Genomic DNA, 21,254 nt, shown 5'->3' on the forward strand with positions numbered 1-21,254 from the left:
ACATCTGTTGTTCGAGGTATGAAACATGTACTAATATTCCTAGGAACTCTTGATACGTTGATATATTTGTGTGTAGGGTACATAATTTGTCCGTTTAACTTCTCCCACAATTTTCAGGTGGTGAGTTTCTTACTTTACAGAGTGTTTTGTAGTGGATAGTATATAGGGAACTTCTACTGCCTTGCTAGTGAGCATGTATTTATTGAATTATAGTTACACGTGTAATAATATAGTTTTCAAACAAAGGAGCAAAACTCTTGCAAGAGAGGTCGAAATCATTTAGAGTGGCCTACAAAGACGCTACATACATGTAGCAAGTTTCCGTTATGTAACAGAAGCTACACACATGTAGCAAGTTTCCGTTATGTAACAGAAGCTACACACATGTAGCAAGTTTCCGTTATGTAACAGAAGCTACACACATGTAGCAAGTTTCCGCTATATAACAGAATAGAAACAGAAAACCCTGAACAGACGGACTGACGTATACAAAAGCATATAACAAAATCTTAATCTCCTGCTGACAAATTTCATTTAATTAAGCAATACAAGCTGTAACTGACGGTATTTTTTCAACTATCTAATTATTCACCAAATAACACCTACCGGTTTAACTAATATAATCCCCAAGATCTGAATAAAAATTCTGCAAAATAAACAAGGGAATGTTGTTTGAGAGCACACCTACAATGAGCGTTTCGTATAAACCGCATTGTGTCGTATACACGGACATGGGAACGATGATTGTCGAATATTATCAGGTTGCTGAGACCGAGACCATATACAAAGACGGAAACTGACGCGATTAACTTCACGTGTCGTTTGTTTTAAAATATTATGTTGTTTCATGAATGACTAGAAATACTATGTAAGTGTAAACAGGTAATGATTACACAAATGTGCCACTCAAATGAAATTTTGATTATGAATTTTCTATAAAATTGGCATGTTAAACTGTTTACAAATCTAACACATGCTCAGTGCCTCTCTTTCGCTTTTTTCCGAACTGGTGACCTCCAAGGTCAATGCACATCGGATTTTAGAGTAGGAATTACTGACAGGATGACAATGGTGCATGAATTAACATTTTTTGTTAATTTGACGGGTTTATTGCTTCAGATTCACTCTGATTCTATTAAGTTGTATATATTCAATCACATATATGTTGACTATTTGTTCTTTTATTTTTAATTTATTTACCGTCAGTTACAGCTTGTATTGCTTTAAACGTTTTCTCAAATCTGAGCGAAGAAACACATCATGATAAAAGAAAGCAGATCTTCAATATGACACCTTTATCGTGCGTGACGTGTGTTAAAACCATGCAGAAAAACGTGATAAACCTGACCTCCCTGACAGTGAAAATAAAACTAGACTGTGGGTGGGGACGAATAAAAAGTAATTGAACGTATATTTAAATTACACGTGTATGTAAAGTGGGGGTGTTGTGTTGAGGGTTCAATCTTATTTTTCCTGAGCTTAAATGTTCGTGTTTATGATGTGTTTCTCAAGTGTCACATAAGGTCGGTTCAGTGGGTAACCATCACGCACCGTAAACAAAATATGTCGCAATCCGACATCTCTGGTGACTCTTTCAGTCACATAATTGAGATTTGAAAGTTTGACCTCATTACAATGCAACCAAAAAACACACTGGTGATCAAAAGTCACGTCTTCCCATGCCTTAAGGTACCTAATTCACAATTAATGCCTAGTTCCTTCCATATACCAAACCTCCTTAACTTTTCATTATATCACATCGACTCGTATTGAGCGTTAAATGTATATACATGGTAGCATTTGTTCAACTTTTCATTTATGATATATTAAACCCCAACTTTCAGCTGATGTAAGAACAACTTCTGTAATAATGGTGAACCAACAATTACGGTATTTATTTCCGCCCATCGTGTATCAGTAAATATTACAATATTACAATATTTGTTTATGCAGGGCCGTAAATTACATGGAGGCGGAGGAGGCAGCTGCCTCCTCCAACGTTTGAGCCAAAAAATAATTAAAATTTAAAGTTCATTAGAATTTATGTTGTGTCCAATAACTAAGAACATGATACCTCCATTAAAAAGCATTCCAAATCTTTCTTTTAGAATGAGTTAGTCAAGTAACATCTTAGAAGGCCCTAGAATCAAGGATTTTGCACGAAACGTGTTCAGTGTGCACAAAATGTGCTCATCGTCTGGGGGCCTGGGCGCCCAGGCCCCCGCCTAATTTCCTGCCTCCTCCAAATTGAAGGTTAATTTACGGCCCTGTTATGATATCACATAGGTGCATGATCGGTGATATGACATTTTTAAAAACGGTTTCTATGCAATGTTTGTGTATTCCACTGAAATATATTTTATCAAAAATTCACCCGAAATAAACAATTAAGGAAATGGACATTAAAAAATAGAAGGGGGAGGGGCACCGGAAGTCCTGTCCACAAGCATCTGTGTTATATCAGATTAGGCATTTCCTCGTGAACGCGTCGCATTTGAACTATTCGATGAATATTTAAATAACGGCTGAGACTCCTGTCAGAAATGAAGTTAAATGAATGTAACACATATAAGAAAGAATTATGAATTTCAGTTTTAGCTCATCTGAGCCGAAGGCTCAAGTAGGCTTTTCTGATCAAAATTTGTCCGTTGTCTGTCGGTGTCGTCGTCATCAGCGTCGTTGTAAGCTTTTCACATTTTCATCTTTTTCTCAAGAACCACGGAACCAATTATAACCAAACTTGGCCGAAAGCATCCTTGGGTAAAGGGCTTTCACGTTTGTTCACATGAAGAGCCATGCCCCCTTCAAAGGGGAGATAATCACAAAAATGCAGAAATAGGGTGGGGTCATTTAAAAATCTTCTTCTCAAGAACCACTGGGCCAGAGGAGCTGACATTTTCGTGAAAGCTTCCTCACATAGCGCAGATTCAAGTTCTTTTAAATCATGCCCCCGGGGGGGCACATTAGGGGATCAAAGTTTTACATAGAAATATATAGAAAAAAAATCTTTAAGAATCATCTTCTCAAGAACCAATGATCCAGAAGAGCTGAGATTTACATATAAGCTTCCTGACATAGTGCAGATGCAAGTTTGTTCAGATCATGGCCCCCGGGGGTAGGTTGGGGCTACAATAGGGGATCAAAGTTTTACATAGACATACATAGGGAAAATCTTAAAACAAAAACCTTCTTCTCAAGAACCAATGAGCCAGAAGAGCTCAAATATATATGAAAGCTTCCTGATATAGTGCAAATTCAAGTTTGTTCAAATCATGGCCCCCGGGGTAGATTGGGGCCACAATAGGGGATCAAAGTTTTACATAGAAATATATCGGTGAAATCTTTTAAAATCATCATCTCAAGAACCAATGATTTAGAAGAGCTGAGATTTACATGAAAGCTTTCTGACATAGTCAGATTCAAGTTTGTTCAAATCATGGCCCCTAGGGGTAGGTTGGGCCACAATAGGGGATAAAAGTTTTACATGGGAAATTGGGAATAAATAGAAAAAAATCTTTAAAAATCATCCTCTCAAGAACCAGTGGGCCAGAGGAGCTAAGATTTACATGAAAGCTTCCTGACATAGTGTAGATTCAAGTTTGTAAAAATCATGGGCTCCAGTGGTAGGTTGGGGACACAAAACGGACTAAAGTTTTACATGCAAATATATATGGAAAGTCTTCAGATATGGGCCAAGGTAACTCAATTGAGCGATGTGGCCCTTGGGCCTCTTATTAATAAGTCGTCTTCATGTAGATTTATGTAACTGTCTCAAGTATTCCGTAACCTTCAATCCCTCAAATCAGCACTGGACTCGTCCATATAGTGTCTGGCGTGCGATGTGAATACATTTATTTTCCTATCACACTGTACAACGAACATATCTGATTATATATAGCGCTCGTAATTTGAAATATTCTTTCTTTGTTTTAAGTATAGGATTATCTTATTTGGAGAATATTTGCTGGGACCTACATACCTTCGATCATTTCAAACAAAACGAGAGTGTGAAGAGACCCGCACCAAAATCCTATACATATATATTGATGCGCGCAGTGCGTGATGGCACAGGAAAGTGGAAGAAAGTTCAACTCCCAAAATCGTATACCTTAGTCTCGCTTTCCCAAGAGTCTCGTTCTTTGATCATTCATCGTCGCTAGCCACGGTTACTGAGTCCGGTAGTACCTACCCTACCTCAAACCATGACTGCACGATCAGCAAAACCCTCGATTTTCATGAATATTTGTGAAATGACACAATAATCGTTTTGACAAATCACAGTCACAATATCAAATTTCCGATATTTTAACTAACTAAAACGTGCAGTATTTGTTTACAACAATGGATTAAAAAACAGGCTACAGATCTCTGTTTACAGAACAATTTATAAGTATTTATTAATTAATATTTGCTTTAACAGCGGTGAATACGCTTGTAAATTCTCAAACTTGATGAGAAAATTCGGGGGCAAAGTCATGTGATGTGTTAAAATCTGAGAAACTAGATTGATTGATTGTAACTTGTGTACCGTCTCTCTCAAGAATATTTCACTCATATGGAGACGTCACCAAGACCGGTGAAGGGCTTCAAATTTAGGTATTTGCTCGGCGCAAAGGAATATAAGAAAAAAGATTCAGTAAATGTAAATATTTACAAACAAATAAAGCACAATCTCATGTAAATAAATCTCCTCTTATTAATAATTTTGTAAAACGAATGCAGTATATCTGTTTATAAGGTGCTCATAATTGCCCTCTTTGCTTTTATATTTTAGGTTTTGAATATAAGATTATGTTGTTTGCAGTAGAACATTTTCTGGAATATACATTATTTCAAATAAAACGAGGATGTGCAGAGGCCCACACTAAAGTCCCATGCAATATATTCATGCGCGAGGAACGTGATGACCAAGTAAGCTGAACAAAGTTCAACTCCCATAAATGGTATACCATTCTTATATTTGCATATTTTTAAAAAATATGGCTAAGCCTTGTTATTTGCAACACTCGAAATATACACTGCTCTATTTTTCAAGAAATTCAAAGGCAAATTCACAATAATTGATAGTTAACATTAATATTTCATTGCCAGTATCTAGAATATAACCTGTATGAAGATAAAAAGACAGTGATCTCATCATCAATGATGCGTTTATATACCGATCTACATTCCACAATTTTATAGGCTCTCTGTTAAATCATTCTCATCAGCGTAACCCCTTGATTGCTTTTATTTAATTTTTAACTTACGAAATAACATTTATCAGCCTAGATCGGTGTTTGAATTGCTAAGAAATTATTTAAAGTTTCCATTTATCAACGTACAATGTAGCAGCCTTGACGTCACGCGCGCACTATTCCTCACCAAACGTACTCGTGTCGTGTTCGTACATAATTTTTAAACCCGCCGGTCTGTTTTTATTTCACATAGACCTGTCTTCACATTATTAGCTCACTCTGTCAGTAACCCTTGCGGTTACACTAAACCTCCGTTTCAGTAACCTTGCCGTTACAGTAACCCTACCGTTACAGTACATGTAACCCTGCGGTTACAGTAATCCTGTCGTTACAAAATGGGTCTCAAAGTTGACTGTACCCAAGATTTACAGCTGTCGTTATCCATGGTGGCTGATTTGTGTCATTTTGCATGTCGCATTTTCTTTATTTCGGGGAGAAACGTCGCTAATCTTCGTTTTGTCTTCCTTTCGTTATTTCGATACGAAATACGAAAAGTTGGCAAAATACAAACGAAAAGACGACATAGAAAACCCGCAAATTAGCGACGTCATCTTTTCGCTCGGAGCTTTGTCGTTATTCAGTCTGATTAAAATGGGTGCAGGACTTTTCGGCACCAGGACGTTTCGGCACTTTATTATTAAGACGTTTCGGCACCAAGACATTTCGGCACTTACTTTAAGACGTTTCGGCACCAACAATTATTTTTTATTTGGCACCAACAATTCTTTCTTTTTTATATCATAATAATTCAGTTTTATATTAATTTGATTTATAATTGATTTGATAATACATTATCTTATTTCAATCTGAATTTTATATTATACATTAATTTGCTATTATATACAAACTTCGGATAATTGAATCTTTTGGGGGTGTATAACAAAGTAATTTAAATGGGCCCTCCATTGAATGTGTAAATTGTAAAAACAACAACACCCCTATCCTTCTCCCTATTCCATGACTAGGTGTTAATTAGGAGGAGATAATGAAGAGTCCCTGGTATACAATGAGGGCTTCACATCTCATTTCTGAAGAGAGTCTTGAAGAGAAAACCAACGATGTCAGGTCAGTATGAATTGAATTATATGTATATATATTTTAAATTAGATAAAAAGATATAGTATATCTTATCTTTATATCCCACTCAATGGTTGAATTGTTATAGATTATACCAGCTTTGTTTTAAGCATTTCAACCATTTTAACGCACATTGACAAAAAATATGATGGGTAACTCATCATTAATTTCAATTTCAAATAAATTTTGTTGTACAGTGTATATTTAGTTGTATGTCACATGTGAACATACATGCAGCACATTGTTCCTTATTGCTAAAATATTCTAAAATATTTTTTTTAGATCTTTTCGGTTTTTTTTTTTTAATTGTGTTAATTTTTGGTGAAAAAACCCTAAACATTTTCTCTGATCTATAGACATCATTCCATAACTTAATTGTTGATGGTAAAAAGATATAGCCTGCAAATGTTCTAATGATTTATATATGAAACACACCCATTCTCTGTCACCAATAATAAGTGCATTTCAAGTTTCTATTTGCTGAAAGAAAATAGTAGTCTACTGTTACCCTTCTTTCATATAGGTAAATAAGAGAAAAGTAGAGGTGACATAGTTACTGTAGCAAAAGGCATTTCAAAACGAAAATTCATATGCCGCAATTTCAGAACTATGGAAACAGAGTCTTGGAGTATATATTCCATTTAGCTGGAAAACTACTCCTTGGACGGAAAAAAATATTTCTGGCATGACATTCTATTGTTACGCTTAAATATCATATATCAAATATTAATATTGATTACGTATTCTACATTTGTAATAATAATAACTATTCATATATTTTTTTCAATAAGTAATTGAAATATATCTCTATTTGCATTACAAAATGTCCATTGTTTAAAAAAAGGGGGCAGCTCCCACCCACCCCACCCCCTCGATTCTACATTCTTGATATTTAATAGAGTCGCAAATAACAAGTAAAAAGTTCTCCTCCCAGAATTGCATCGTACGTTAAATTGCAGATGCTATGTACGTTACCAACATAAATATGTAATTCTTCTTTACAAATTATCTATTATAAATTAAAAAAAATTACTACATCTTATAGAACCACATGTACTGATTCTGAGCAACGTCGTATCGGAAAACCGCTATAAAACATTTCATATTCCTTATGTTATGCGTTAATTTGATATCACTGATACTGAAATAAAAAAAATATATACATGTTCTGGCGACAGTACTTTTCATTTTCGTGCATAATCAGAGTCCTAACTATATACAGTTTACATGTAAATGGGTAAATATATTTTAATTTCTTTTTAAAGGGTACTTAGCGTTATAGAAAAATAATAATATTGTATCAAATACTATAAATAGTTGACATAGACGTCGGCGTCACTAATGCACACATTAGCTAAGAAAAACAAACAAAAATTTCAATTTTCAGAGGAATAAGGGTTGTCCCCAGCAGCTTAATTAGAGACCAATAACAATGACCAGTTCTATATGTTTTAAAATATAAATAATAGTTAAGCACTCTTTTAATGGAAAAAGTTAATTAACATTGATGACCCTAGCAGTTACAGAGGTGAACCGTGTTAGCTATAAGTTTAATCACACCAATAGACAGTTTTAGAATTATTACAACTCCCATGTCTCTCTCTCTCTCTCTCATATTCCTTTCTCTATTTTGTAGACAATTGTATCAAGTGCCAGTGGGTTGTACGACCTCGACAGGAAGCTATACAGTGTGAGCATTGTGAACGTTGGCAACACAGAAATACAGAAAATATGTTGTTTTGTGTGAAATAATCTTAAAAGGGACATAAACTATAACCAATCAATTGGTCAATTATGATGTTCACCACGAAAGTGCAAGCAGTGAATTCATGCACATCTTTTATGTAAAGAATGAATAATTTTAAGGATAATTCAAGTTGCAGAATTTACATTCTCATGACATTTGGTTTTTAACTTTGACGCCACCACCCTCGCTCAAAGAAATCAAAGAACGTAGTTTTGATAGATATTTAAATCTGTACATGTCGTGCGAAGGAGATAATAAATCGTACGAACGAGATAATATCTCGTTCGAACGACATAAAATTTTAACATACGAAGGAAAAAGATATTTGTATGTCCTAAATATACCACCGTATGTTTGTGCAATAAACAGATTTTCAATATTGAAACACAATTACATTTGTCAAATCATTATTCCAAATCAAGATTTTGACTAATCTTACTTAATTAATGATTAATTAATTTAGGCAGCAACAGTTGATGAATCAGCAGAAACAATCGCAGATGAACCTGTCAATGCCACCTTCCACCTATCCCTCTCTGGTCTCTCAACAAATCAGGATGACAGACAAGGGGTATTTTAAAGAACTTATTTGAATTTTTGAGAAAATATTGCATCATAGTGTAAGTAACTAAATAGTATATGAATATTGATAATAGTTTCAAACTCCTCAGGAAGATTCCTTTCTTGCTGACAACTCGCATGTTGTTCCTGATGCCATCCAAGAGAATTCGATTCGAGATAAGACCATTGATGACATTACTCACGCAGATGATGTGGAGCCTGAGTATGAAGTTGTAGAAAGTGGAACCAAAAGGGGAAAACGAAAACTGGTGGACAAAAGGGGTTTTGAATACACCATCAAGGTAATTCATTCCCTTTATTGATTCATGTGTTTAGATTAAAAATGAGTTGGTAAGCCGGGTTACAGAATATATGTATATAATGATTTTAAAAATTCATCAAATCTTCTGAGGTTCTGAATGATTTTATTTTTTACTTGTAGAAGCAAAAGGGAGAGGATTGTATTTATTGGCGATGCAGCAAACGGGGAAAGGACCAACCATGTCCAGCCACTGTTATTCAACGTGGAAACAACTTCCAAGAGGGCCTCAGGAACCATGTCCACCCTGCCGAGCCAGGTGTAGATTTGGCAGTGAAGTTGAAGACTGAGGTAAATCTATATATTTCAAATGAATGTGGAATGAATTTGTAAATTGAAAATTCATGCACAATGTATATACATATCCTTTCCATTGTTAATGACTAATCAGTTCTAGGAATTATTAATATTGACCATGTAACATTAAACAATTATCTTTATATAGGTGAAAAGAAATGCGACCCAGAACATATTTACACAGTCGGCTCCACGAGTAGTAGAGGTAGCATTGTCAACCGCGAATATTAAGGCTCCGCCAGCCAGTCGGCCAAAGCCTGCCAATATGACTCGAATGGCAAACCGTGTTCGAAGAAATTTAAGGCCACAAGACCCTCAAGATTTGGATTTTATAGTAAGCTTAAATTGATACGCTAGTAGTTTAGTTTATTGAAAATTGAGATTGATTCTAGTGATACATACATGTAGTCAATAAAACTAGTGCAAAGCAAGTCCGTAAAAAATTGAGGAAATAAGGAAATAAAATAATTGTTAGATCACATGAAATAAAAATGTCACCATACTGTCAGATTGTAATTATTTAATTTACTGGGTAGGTGGAAATACAAAAATTACAATATGATATTGCAATCATTTGTTTTAAATGACGATCTTTTCGTACAGTTTGTTATGTGGGGAGACCCAGTAAATGCATGGGTGAAATTTTACAAGAAATCGATCCCACCAAGGCGAAACAGTTACTTCACATGCATGACAGGTGTATAATCTATGTATTTTAAGGGTTGTGTGCACTTCTTGTGTGACTTATATAACACTAGTAACAAATGTACTTATTTGACAACACTGAATGTTTTTTTTATTGAGATATCTACATTTATAATTAATGCTCTTTGCAACAAACTTTGGACTACTATTACAATCTTTGATCAAAACACAGAGCAGAAAAGATTCGTGGAAAGTACAGGTTAGCATATACTTGTATATTTCATTATTAGCACGATGGTAAATTAATTAGTAAACTTCCAGGGAAATACTGCTGTGAGGGATGTATGTATTAACACTACAATGTCGCGACTCGCCCCTTTTGAAAAAAATGGATTAGTGCTTTTGTTTTACTATAATTTACTTTCAAGCAAATCTGGGACATCTGTCAAAATACGCATACACCTGTCGTAATACCATATGATATTGAATGAATCCCTCTAAAAACACATCTATTTAAAATATATCTGTAAATAAATACTGAAAAATGGCACGCAGCTATGAACTTAAAATAGCTTACAACTTTTTAACTATAAAGAGACCAAATTCAATTAATTTTTGAATGGTGAATTAGCTCTGGCTTTGTTAAAATCCATCCCCTAGGGAAGTACGTTTTAAATTGATCTTGTGTTGACGTGCATCTATGTTAAATTCCATCTACGTCATTGAAAGCGAACTGGCGTGAAGCTGGTAGGGTATATATATGCCCTAAAGAAATGTCGTGACTGTACTTTTCAACATGGATAGGAGATTGGGTACCGTGTTGAATGTTTTGATCTTCTGCAGCGCCACCCTGGCAGTCTGTCCTGACGATGCCACAGATTTGGTGTCCTGGAAATCTACAATTGTAAGTTTTTAAATGCAAATGAATTATCATGCATGCACCATACTTACTGTTAATTTTGAATTGACCTTCAATCAGGTGTTATATTTCAAAGGATTTAGATTTTGATCAATCCAGAATTTTGCGCAATAAGAACTTTTGTATTTTCTTCCTTAAAACTTATTGGTATTTTAAATGTGGGACCTATTTTAATTAATAAACATATATTTGTATCCCCTTTCGACCGGTTTGGGAGAAAATGTCCCTACTCCAAAAAAAAAAAAAAAAAAAAAGAATATTGTCATATCACGGTGAAATCCTCTAAACACTATACAGGATACCTGTATGTGTAACACGCCCTCTGGTGAGAAAGTGGGTACCAATTTCCGCCCTGGTTCAGGGTTGAACTCATGAACTACGGGATCAAACCTATGACCATCGCGCTAGACTTTGAAATCGGTCATCTGGGCAAGTTTAAAAAAAAAAACTTGTTTTCAATGACAGGAATTCTGATCCCACTATCACACGCTACGTGGTGATTCAGCTTTAATGAATTTGAAATGCTAAACTTTCTTTTTTTTTCTTCTTTTTTTTTTTTAAATTTTCTCAAAAAAAGTATCAATATGTTTCAAAACTTGGTAGTATATTATACATACACTGTGCATAAAAGTCGTAACAGTGGTTAGACTAAAACAAATAACATACATGTAATAATATTTAATTTCAATTTTTTTTTATTTCACAGACCTTTCTGTCACGAATAACACGTTATTCACGCTTCGTAGCTCTACCGATATTATCATATACATAGTGTTTTGTTCCATGCGATATGTGTGCACGTCGCAATGATCCCTATCAACTCGGCGTGCCAAAAATGAACGCCCGTCGTGGAAACCGGAAATTGGACTTTCATTCGTAAATCTCCGTTTACTACAACAATATATAACAAGTCGTGGTCGGAACCGTGATTGGATATTTCCAGGGTCCATTAGGCCACAGTTTTTTAATTTATTGGTTTACGGATTTTAAAAATAAAATATAAGGTCGGTCGGGAGAAAAAAAAATAAAAATAAAATAAACATTTTTAATATCTATCGTTTTGTTTTCAATAAATCATTAACATTATTTCGTGAGTACAAATAAACAAAACATGTATTTTAAAACTATTAGATAACAAATTCTTTAGAGTGACTAGTACGTTATGAATTTTGAAAAAAAAAATGCAATTTCAAATTCAGTGTATAACTATATACAGTACCCGCAAAGTTATTCTTGACATGATAAACGATAGGACACGATACACGCACGATAGGATAGGATACACGCACGATACGATAGGATACACGATAAACCCACAGGGGCTAAGCCCGTTTTTGGGCCCGAACTCTATGATACCATGAATATAGAAAGGGGTCTAACTCTGACACCGATAAAAAACTAACCACTCGCTTCAAATGCCTAAAAAATCTTAAACTAGGTAAGCTATGCGTAGTTTGTCGTTTTCCTTGCATAGATTAATGTTTTAACTACTTGCATGCCAAATTTCAAGTCACTGGTTCTTAAAATAACAAAGATATACGTCATCGTTCTCTCGATTTCACTTGTTTATTTTTACTAGGACATTTACCGGTCCAGGTCACGGAGTCGTTTCTCGCCTATGACAGCAGCGAAATTCAGACTAGTATGGAAGATTTCGGACCTGTCAATTAAAATTTCACATCAATTATACGCTACTTACTTCCTCATATTTTAATAATGTTCTTCGTGTAGACGTTACACGACTTATTTTTCCTCAGCAGCATCAACTGTTGACAAGAGCTGCCGTTTTAATGAATACACTAAATACTCTCAATGAAATAGAATAAACAAAAACAAAAAATTACAAAAGCCAAGAAATAATGTTCAATTTCCTTCTCTAAGTGCAATATCACAAGAATAATGTTTTGATCAGTTTTAAGGTATTTGAGATTTTAAGTCTATCGGGTATTTAGTGCGTTCATTAAAACGGCAGCTCTTGTCAACAGTTGATGCTGCTGAGGAAATATAAGTCGTGTAACGTCTACACGAAGAACATTATTAAAATATGAGGAAGTAAGTAGCTTATAATTGATGTGAAATTTTAATTGACAGGTCCGAAATCTTCCATACTAGTCTGAATTTCGCTGCTGTCATAGGCGAGAAACGACTTCGTGACCTGGACCGGTAAATGTCCTAGTAAAAATAAACAAGTGAAATCGAGAGAACGCCAGCGCCCCCCCCCCCCTAAATTTTCAAATTTAAGTTAAATCGTGGTCTCTTGTTTAGAAAAATGTAAACGATAAAAGAAGCAATAATTTCTTCCACCTTCGGAGAAATAAATAACAAAATCTTTCGACTTATTGAATTACTTTTACTGGAAGAACTTGCATTTAAACAACAACAAAAAACCCTTAAAATTTGCGTCATTTTATTTATTTCACCTTATCAAAAATGACAGAAAATAGTAAACAAATTACTAAATAAGAGACATATTTAAAGTCCTATAAAATCTGTAAATTCCAGGAGCTTCAGGGGGCTTCGACCCCATACCCCTGCCTCATAAAATTGCACCCCCTAACCACCATTCCTGGACCCGCCCCTGATATAATGACAAAAGAAGCACATGAGTTGTACGTATTTATCATTCGCAGGTTTTGACTTAAAACCTTCACATTTACAATACGTGGCCTTTTTCGTTCTTTTTAAATTGGATCGTCATAACACGACAAGATTGTTAGAACTATATATGAATTTATATGACTGTCAGTATCACGAAGATCATATCACCCCCCCCCCCCCCCCACTCCCCCTAATCAACTGGATACTACTGTTGTATATAAAACAAAGCTTAATAAAATAGAAGCAGGAAATTAAACAAGTTTTCCTACACTTAGTACCCCGGAGTAGAAAAAAGGGGTGGGGGTGGGGTGGGGTGGAGATGATACTGACTGACGGTTATAATGATAACCTGAAGTACCAACAATATAGTCTAATAGTACTAAAACTATCATAAAGTAAACACTGTGTGAAAAGTGCAAGAAGTTAAATGTATTTATAAAATAAAGGTGATTCTTTTAATTTAACCCCTCGAAGTTTGGCAGGATTTCCCTTGTCATAATCAGAAATTCAAACACATCTTTCAATTTTTATTTAAGTAATTAATATAATCATATAAACATAACAGAGTTTCGTTTTTCTTCAAGTAATATATGTCTAGTTGATTAAAGCATGACACATGTAGGATTTGATTTGGCGGCATAACCAATTATTCGGAAATCATCGTGTGTTTTCGTGGTTTACAACATAGAGCTATATCTTTCTTATATTCATATTAACAGTCAAAATGCTCAAAAGAATTTGTATTTTCAAAATATGAATCTTTTTCTTCTAAATAAAAACGTTTTCAGGTCTAGAAACGTTTTTGATTTTTACTTGCGGAGTCGAAATTCTGTATAGTGATTTTTCGAATTTAATTGAAATTGAAAAAAGGATTAATCTATAATAAGATAAAAAATGCGTGCGTACTAGTGTAAGTATGCCCTGTGTCATAATAAAAACGCATTCTTTTATGATTTCCACATGAATCATGGGTTCGCATTTTTGTAGATAAGAAATTTTGCATGCAATTAAAATAATCTATATGACTTTCAATGATTTGATTGTAAGTCTGTAGTTCTCTCGCACGCAAATGTTCTTTATGTTAGGCAGAGACATCCCAAGGTTAAAAATAACAGATTAAGAGCTCCGGATTTTGACCTTTATACAAAATCAAAGAGAAACTGTTTTTGTCTGGAACTACTAAATCTTTTAATGGACAAAATTGCTTTAAAAACCAAAATTATATATGGTTATATGCTTTTCTGTATTTATTCTGTAATCATTTTTTCTTAATATAAATGAAATGTACATACTTTAATAATGTGATTGCCTAAATGAATGCATTAATGTTTCCTAACTTCAAAGAAATTCTGTGTATTTAAAAGCTTTTAGATTATATGAAAAGAAATATGATAGTTTTATGAAACAATTTATTCAAAATCAGTCTCTCTTACCCACCGAACCATTAAGGTCTGTTACCGATGAGCAATAGTTTCTGTGTCTATAGAGTATAATATCTATCGTTGCGATTGAATGTAAAAGTATTACAAAATGCAAACTTATCTACAGGCGTCTATATCTGTACACGGTGTTAATTACAGAGAGCGTCACACCTGGTTAGAAAAAATATATTGACGCAGTATGGTTCAATCTTAACCATACTTTAAATGGTTTCAACATTGAAGTAGTACTTTTAAAAACATATATCAGACTTGATACAGTTTAAAATAAACATTGTAAATATATCTTCTTTTTAAACGAATGTCATTATTTTATTATTCTTATCATTTTGTAAAGAAAAAAAAAGATAAAATGACGTGTAGTTTGTTTTTTTTCGTCCACCAAAACACGACAAATAGATGCGACATTTACCACATACACTGTACGAGTATAAGCAGGGGAATAGCAATGAACTCTTAAATGAACATAACTGTCCTAAGTGAAGAAATATTTAATATGAAGCACAGAAAATTTTACTTTATTTGGATACCCACTTCCGCCCCTACCCGGGATTGAACTCACGACCTGCAGAACCAAATCTCCTAGTAGCATGTACATATAGGTACATATCAGGTTTTCCGTTTATCGTGAAAATCGTTTATCGTGTAGCTTCGGAAACTATCGGGATCGTATATAAAATCTAATGAAAAAGTACGATACTCTCCGAAACCTTTATTCGTTTTGTTAAAGAAGCTATTTTTAGGAATCGAGGAAAGACGGTATATTTGAAGGAGAACATAAAGTTGTCGATTTAAAGGCAGAAGAAGAGCTATTTGTCTGTCCAAAGAGAGTGAAAATTTATCACAATTTAATTCTAAGTAGTCTGGAAAGTAGGCAGTGGTCTGTCGAGCGAACCGAGGACAGTAAATCTGAAAGCTCCTTCATCTGAAGTTCATAAACATTTGTTTGTCTAGAAACAATTATTTGTAATTAACACGTTCCGATTTGAAAGGGAAAATCAGTAAATTATATTGTTTATCACATACATGTATATTTTAATAATGGTTCTTTTTCTTCCGATTTTTTTCACCTGTATGCTACTTATATAGCAACTGCTGAACTTGTGCGCGTCCTTATATCTGATTTTGTGTATCAGCCATGTTTTGACAGCTAGCATTCTCAGGGACATTGTATTTCACATATTTAGAGGATTAAGTTTTAAAAGGGTGCAAGGGTGTTGCATTCCCCGAAATTCTGCTCAACTGGGCACGATTCCGCTGTCATCGTTGTTTTTTGGGGTTTTTTTTGGGTTTTTTTATACTTGTACATGAACACATGTACCAATAGTCGTACGTGTAGATACCGGAAATTCATGTTGGTTTTGATGATTATTTGAATTTTTACACACTAAGCGTTTCAAAATTGCGAATTTAAAACAAGCCGGGTTTTGTTTTATGTTTTTTTAAATAGTTTATTTATGTTTAGTTAACAAAATATCAATTCAAATAAATATGTTCCAATTACTTATGACTATCAATTATCATTCATAGTGTTAAAATATCTAACAGGTGTAGTGCGGTTGATTTTTTTAAAGCAGTCGTTATGAAAATAACTTGAGATGTTGATTGAGCCGTGAACTTAGAGCTTGATGCAAAATAACTCCCTCCTCGCTACACACACAATATTACTTGGTTTTATTTCATATTCAAGGTAATATACGTTAGCATAAGAGAGCTACCGAAGCATGGTATCACTACATTATATTACATTTAGTTAATTCCCTGTATAATTTATATATTAAACATTAGGTGACAATATAAATTTTAGAATCATTGGCTGAGAAAATTCATATAGATATCAAATAATGAATTCAATGCTGTATATATTTTAGTTTTTTTTTTATTTTAGCTGTGATGGCATAAAAAAACATAAATAAAATAAAAAAGACGTACGACCGAGGATTAAAGAAATTATATGGTACAAAACCGATCAATGTTTTAAACAAATGTTACCGCGACGGGGACAGGTAACTGATAGTCATCCCACGATGAGAACGCGGTTTTCCTGAGTTGCCTATAAATTACCGCGTTAGATTTTTCCGATCGCGAGAACGCGGAAAACAAGAAATCCGCGTTGTCCATAATGTAGGTATATACTGAGCATTGAAATCCTTCAACATTATTATCAACATAATGTAATTATGTTGTAGGTATCAACATTTCGTTCTGTCTAAATCGTTTCTAAATTTACAACATTTCTATCAGGTTTTCCGTTTATCGTGAAGATCGTTTATTGTGTTTTGTATTTATCAGGTTTTGCGTTTATCAGGTTTATCGTGTATCCTATCGTATCGTGCGTGTATCCTATCGTATCGTGCGTGTATCCTATCCTACCGTGCGTGTATCGTGTTCTATCGTTTATTATGTCAAGAATAACGTTGCGGGTACTGTAACCAGCGCACACGACTTTTTTTTTTTTTTTTTTTTTATCTCTGTTAGTGATAATCTTCATACAATATCTATATATACTTGATGATGATAGTAACTAACCACAAAATATTTAAACCATAAACATCAAAATATCATCTGTTTCTTTGACTAGAGGATTTTTGTACAAGAATTTTTTTTTATTATACTTTCATGTAAAATACTCGATTCTGATTGGTCGAGAAGCATTTGAAAACGCCACGGTTGACAATGGTTTTCTCGGGGTGAAAATTTTCAATGTTACCCTCAACTACATGCAATATTTATATAATAGAATATATCTTTTCTGTTTTCAGCAACACAAAGTTGATAATGATTATATGAAATATAATGTCTTAAAATGTATTTGCATAAGCGAGATATATCAACCTTTTTGTTTTCTTTTAGAAATAATTGTATCCGTCTAAATATGTTAAATCTACAGTGACCATCTAGGCAAGTCTAAAAAAACAACTTGCTTTTCGATGACGATGGAATTCTCGCCACGCTGTCACACGCTACACGGTCATCGAAAATGGAAATGGGATACAGTTATTTAATAAAAATGTTATATATCACAGGGTTTTGACACAATCTGAGCAAACTGGTACGAGTATATACTTTATAGACTATTTAGTATATAGTGTGAAGGGAGCTTACAAAGCAGCCATAAATTCTCGTTTGCTTGCTTCAAACTTTCAAAACTTCGGTGTTAATCGTGATAATGTATAAATTTTCCTAGTTGAAAGCCAGAATAGTGTTCTGTTTTGTGATACATAAATCGTTTACCTAACGTCACAGAAACTTTGGGGGGGGAAATGGTACAACTTCCGAGAATTAGGTCGCCGTCGTTAGCCTTCCACCATTTTCTTCATGCAATTTTTCAAGTTTCAACTGGGAAAACATTTTATGCATTTTCACGATTAATACAGAAGTTTTGAGAGTTTGAAGCGAGCAAACGAGAATTTATGGCTTCCTTCTCACTATTATACTATAGATACCAGTTTGCTCAGATTGTGTCAAAACCCTCTGTAACAGATACATGTTGTAAGCACTTACGTCTGTTGTCATTCTACAAATCACTGTCATGCGATGTTTTGTATCTCAATGCAGTTTTGTTCACGTTTATTACAAACACTCGAACGACCTCGTCTAACAATCTAACCGTACGCGCACTTTGACGCATGTGATCATTTTTATATTATCAACCTTTGTCAAGTAATTTTACCCATTGCTAGATACTATCACCCTGGAACGCGTACTTTCATTACGGTGGGTTTTTTTCATATGCTTCTTGACCAATCAGATTCGAGTATTTTAATTGAAAGTATAATGATATAAGTTACAATATGTACTATAGGTACTAACATAGTTGGCAGTGGCGGATTTAAGGTAAATCGTGGTATCTTATTTAAAAAATGCACTAAACAATAAAAGAAGCAATCATTTCTTCCACTCTCGGAGAAATAAATGACAAAAAAAAAAATCTTTTGATTTCTTGAATTACTTTATTGGAAGAACTTAATTTTTTCCAAAAACCCTTAAAATTTGCGTCATTTTACTAATTTCACCTTTTCAAGGTGATAGAAAATAGTACAAATGACTTAAATAGGAGACATATTTCAAGCCCTATAAAATCTGTAAAATCCAGGCCAGGAGCTTCCGGGGGCGTTGGCCTCAACGCGGTCCACAGCCTCATAAAGTAACCCCCCCCCCCCCCCCTAACCGCAATTTCTGGATCCGCCCCTGGTTGGTTTATGTATGAGACAAGATAAACATAAACTTGTTTTAATCATCAGGAATTTAAATGTAAAATGAAATTCAATACTTCTGTTCTGTAGAACTCCCAGAATGTCGTGCTTTGACACCCAAAACATGCGCATTAGCTGCAAAACATCTCTCCGAATAAAGTATTAAATACAGCGACAGCAATTTCTGATATGATACGAATAACATTACTTTTCATTATTTGTGATGATTGCAGGGAACGACTCCAAACTCCAACATAACTCTAACACAACCAATACTTCTGGATACCTCTGTTGAACTCTTCGGACTTACCATTGCGTCTGGTGGTCGTCTGGTATGGAGCAGAAATGGGAATTACGGAATGCGAGCGCATTACATCAGAATTCAAAATGGCGGCGAACTTCACATTGGAAGTCTGACGTGTAAATTCAACAAAAAAGCACGCATCACCCTTTTAGGTACAGCTATAGTCTCACTCAGTATCTGAAACCATAATCTTTATTCTTCAAAGTTGTTAAATAAGATTAATGGGTACACCAATTGCTACATGTTGATAGAGTTTGAAACAATTAATATTTGAGCTATATTTTTTGTTTGCATTATATTTTTACGATAGTATATTCCATTACCAATTAATAACTCTTAAACATTTTGTAAGGTGAACCGGAAGAAAAACTAAATATTCCTGGCTTTGGTGAAAAGTTTCTGGGCGTAGAGGCCGGTGGCGTTTTGAATCTTTATGGAGAATATAAATTGTCCTGGACCAAGCTGACCCAGCATGCCCTGAAATTCGATAAATCAGTAGCAGAGATTTATAACCACAGGGTAAATCTTCTACATGTATCTAGTTTATATTTACTTCTGTCCTCAGTAATGGAGATTTATAACCACAGGGTAAAACTTCTATCGGTTAATGATGTTTATGGAGTGATGTGTATATATGGAAATCAATTAATGGTGTTTATTTACAGAAATCAGTAAATGATGCTTATTTACAGAAATCAGTAAATGATGCTTATTTACAGAAATCAGTAAATGATGCTTATTTACAGAAATCAGTTAATGGTGTTTATTTACAGAAATCAGTAAATGATGCTTATTTACAGAAATCAGTAAATGATGCTTATTTACAGAAATCAGTTAATGGTGTTTATTTACAGAAATCAGTAAATGATGCTTATTTACAGAAATCAGTAAATGATGCTTATTTACAGAAATCAGTTAATGGTGCTTATTTACAGAAATCAGTTAATGGTGTTTATTTACAGAAATCAGTAAATGATGCTTATTTACAGAAATCAGTAAATGATGCTTATTTACAGAAATCAGTAAATGATGCTTATTTACAGAAATCAGTTACTGTTGTTTATGGAGTGATGTGTATATATGGAAATCAGTTAATGGTGTTTATTTACAGAAATCAGTAAATGATGCTTATTTACAGAAATCAGTTACTGTTGTTTATGGAGTGATGTGTATATATGGAAATCAGTTAATGGTGTTTATTTACAGAAATCAGTAAATGATGTTTATTTACAGAGATCAGTATATGCTATTTATTTACGGGAATCAGTAAATGATGTTTATTTATGGGAATCAGTAAATGTTTATTTACGAGAATCAGTCAATGATGTTTATTTACGGGAATCAGTAAATGATGTTTATTTAGGGGAATCAATAAATGTTTACTTAAGGGAATCAGTAAATGATGTTTATTTAGGGGAATCAGTAAATGTTAATCAGTAAATGTTTATTTACGGGAATCAGTAAATGATGTTTATTTACGGGAATCAGTAAATGTTGTTTATTTACGGGAATCAGTAAATGATGTTTATTTACGGGAATCAGTAAATGTTGTTTATTTACGGGAATCAGTAAATGTTAATCAGTAAATGTTTATTTACGGTAATCAGTAAATGTTGTTTATTTACGGGAATCAGTAAATTATGTTTTATTTATCGGATTAGTAAATGATGTTTATTTACGGGAATCAGTAAATGTTGTTTATTTACGGGAATCAGTAAATGATGTTTATATATAGAAATCAGTAAATGATGTTTATTTACGGGAATCAGTAAATGATGTTTATCTACGGGAATCAGTAAATGATGTTTATTTACGGGAATCAGCAAATGATGTTAATTTACGGGAATCGGTAAATGTTGTTTATGTACGGGAATCAGTAAATGATGTTTTATTTATGGGATTAGTAAATGATGTT

At 34.0% G+C, this 21,254-nt stretch overlaps 2 protein-coding genes across 2 annotated transcripts in view; both read left to right on the plus strand.

The window, feature by feature from the left end:
- The first annotated feature begins 8,108 nt into the window (after positions 1–8,108).
- LOC125647370 (uncharacterized) lies at positions 8,109–9,943 on the plus strand. Its single transcript, XM_056142011.1, has 6 exons — positions 8,109–8,135; positions 8,525–8,632; positions 8,733–8,924; positions 9,065–9,232; positions 9,387–9,572; positions 9,842–9,943. The coding sequence occupies exons 1-6, from the start codon at positions 8,109–8,111 to the stop codon at positions 9,941–9,943; spliced, it is 783 nt and encodes a 260-aa protein (XP_055997986.1).
- Positions 9,944–10,664: 721 nt separating this feature from the next.
- LOC125648265 (cell migration-inducing and hyaluronan-binding protein-like) overlaps positions 10,665–21,254 on the plus strand; it is a 44,131-nt gene continuing 33,541 nt past the window's right edge. The window contains exons 1-3 of the mRNA XM_048875243.2: positions 10,665–10,787; positions 19,269–19,491; positions 19,692–19,858. Coding sequence (XP_048731200.2) covers positions 10,680–10,787; positions 19,269–19,491; positions 19,692–19,858 — 498 coding nt within the window. The 5' untranslated portion in view covers positions 10,665–10,679. The remainder of the gene's footprint in view (positions 10,788–19,268; positions 19,492–19,691; positions 19,859–21,254) is intronic.

The sequence above is a fragment of the Ostrea edulis genome, chromosome 6 (assembly GCF_947568905.1).
Source record: "Ostrea edulis chromosome 6, xbOstEdul1.1, whole genome shotgun sequence".
Classification (NCBI taxonomy): Eukaryota; Metazoa; Mollusca; class Bivalvia; order Ostreida; family Ostreidae; genus Ostrea; species Ostrea edulis.

Bases quoted from the DNA above. Each gene is read 5' to 3' on its own strand.
- LOC125647370 (XM_056142011.1), top strand. From the start codon at position 8,109: ATGATGTTCACCACGAAAGTGCAAGCA. The intron at 8,633-8,732 runs GTATTTTAAAGA...CAAACTCCTCAG, and splicing joins ATCAGGATGACAGACAAGGG to GAAGATTCCTTTCTTGCTGA. The intron at 9,573-9,841 runs GTAAGCTTAAAT...CTTTTCGTACAG, and splicing joins CTCAAGATTTGGATTTTATA to TTTGTTATGTGGGGAGACCC.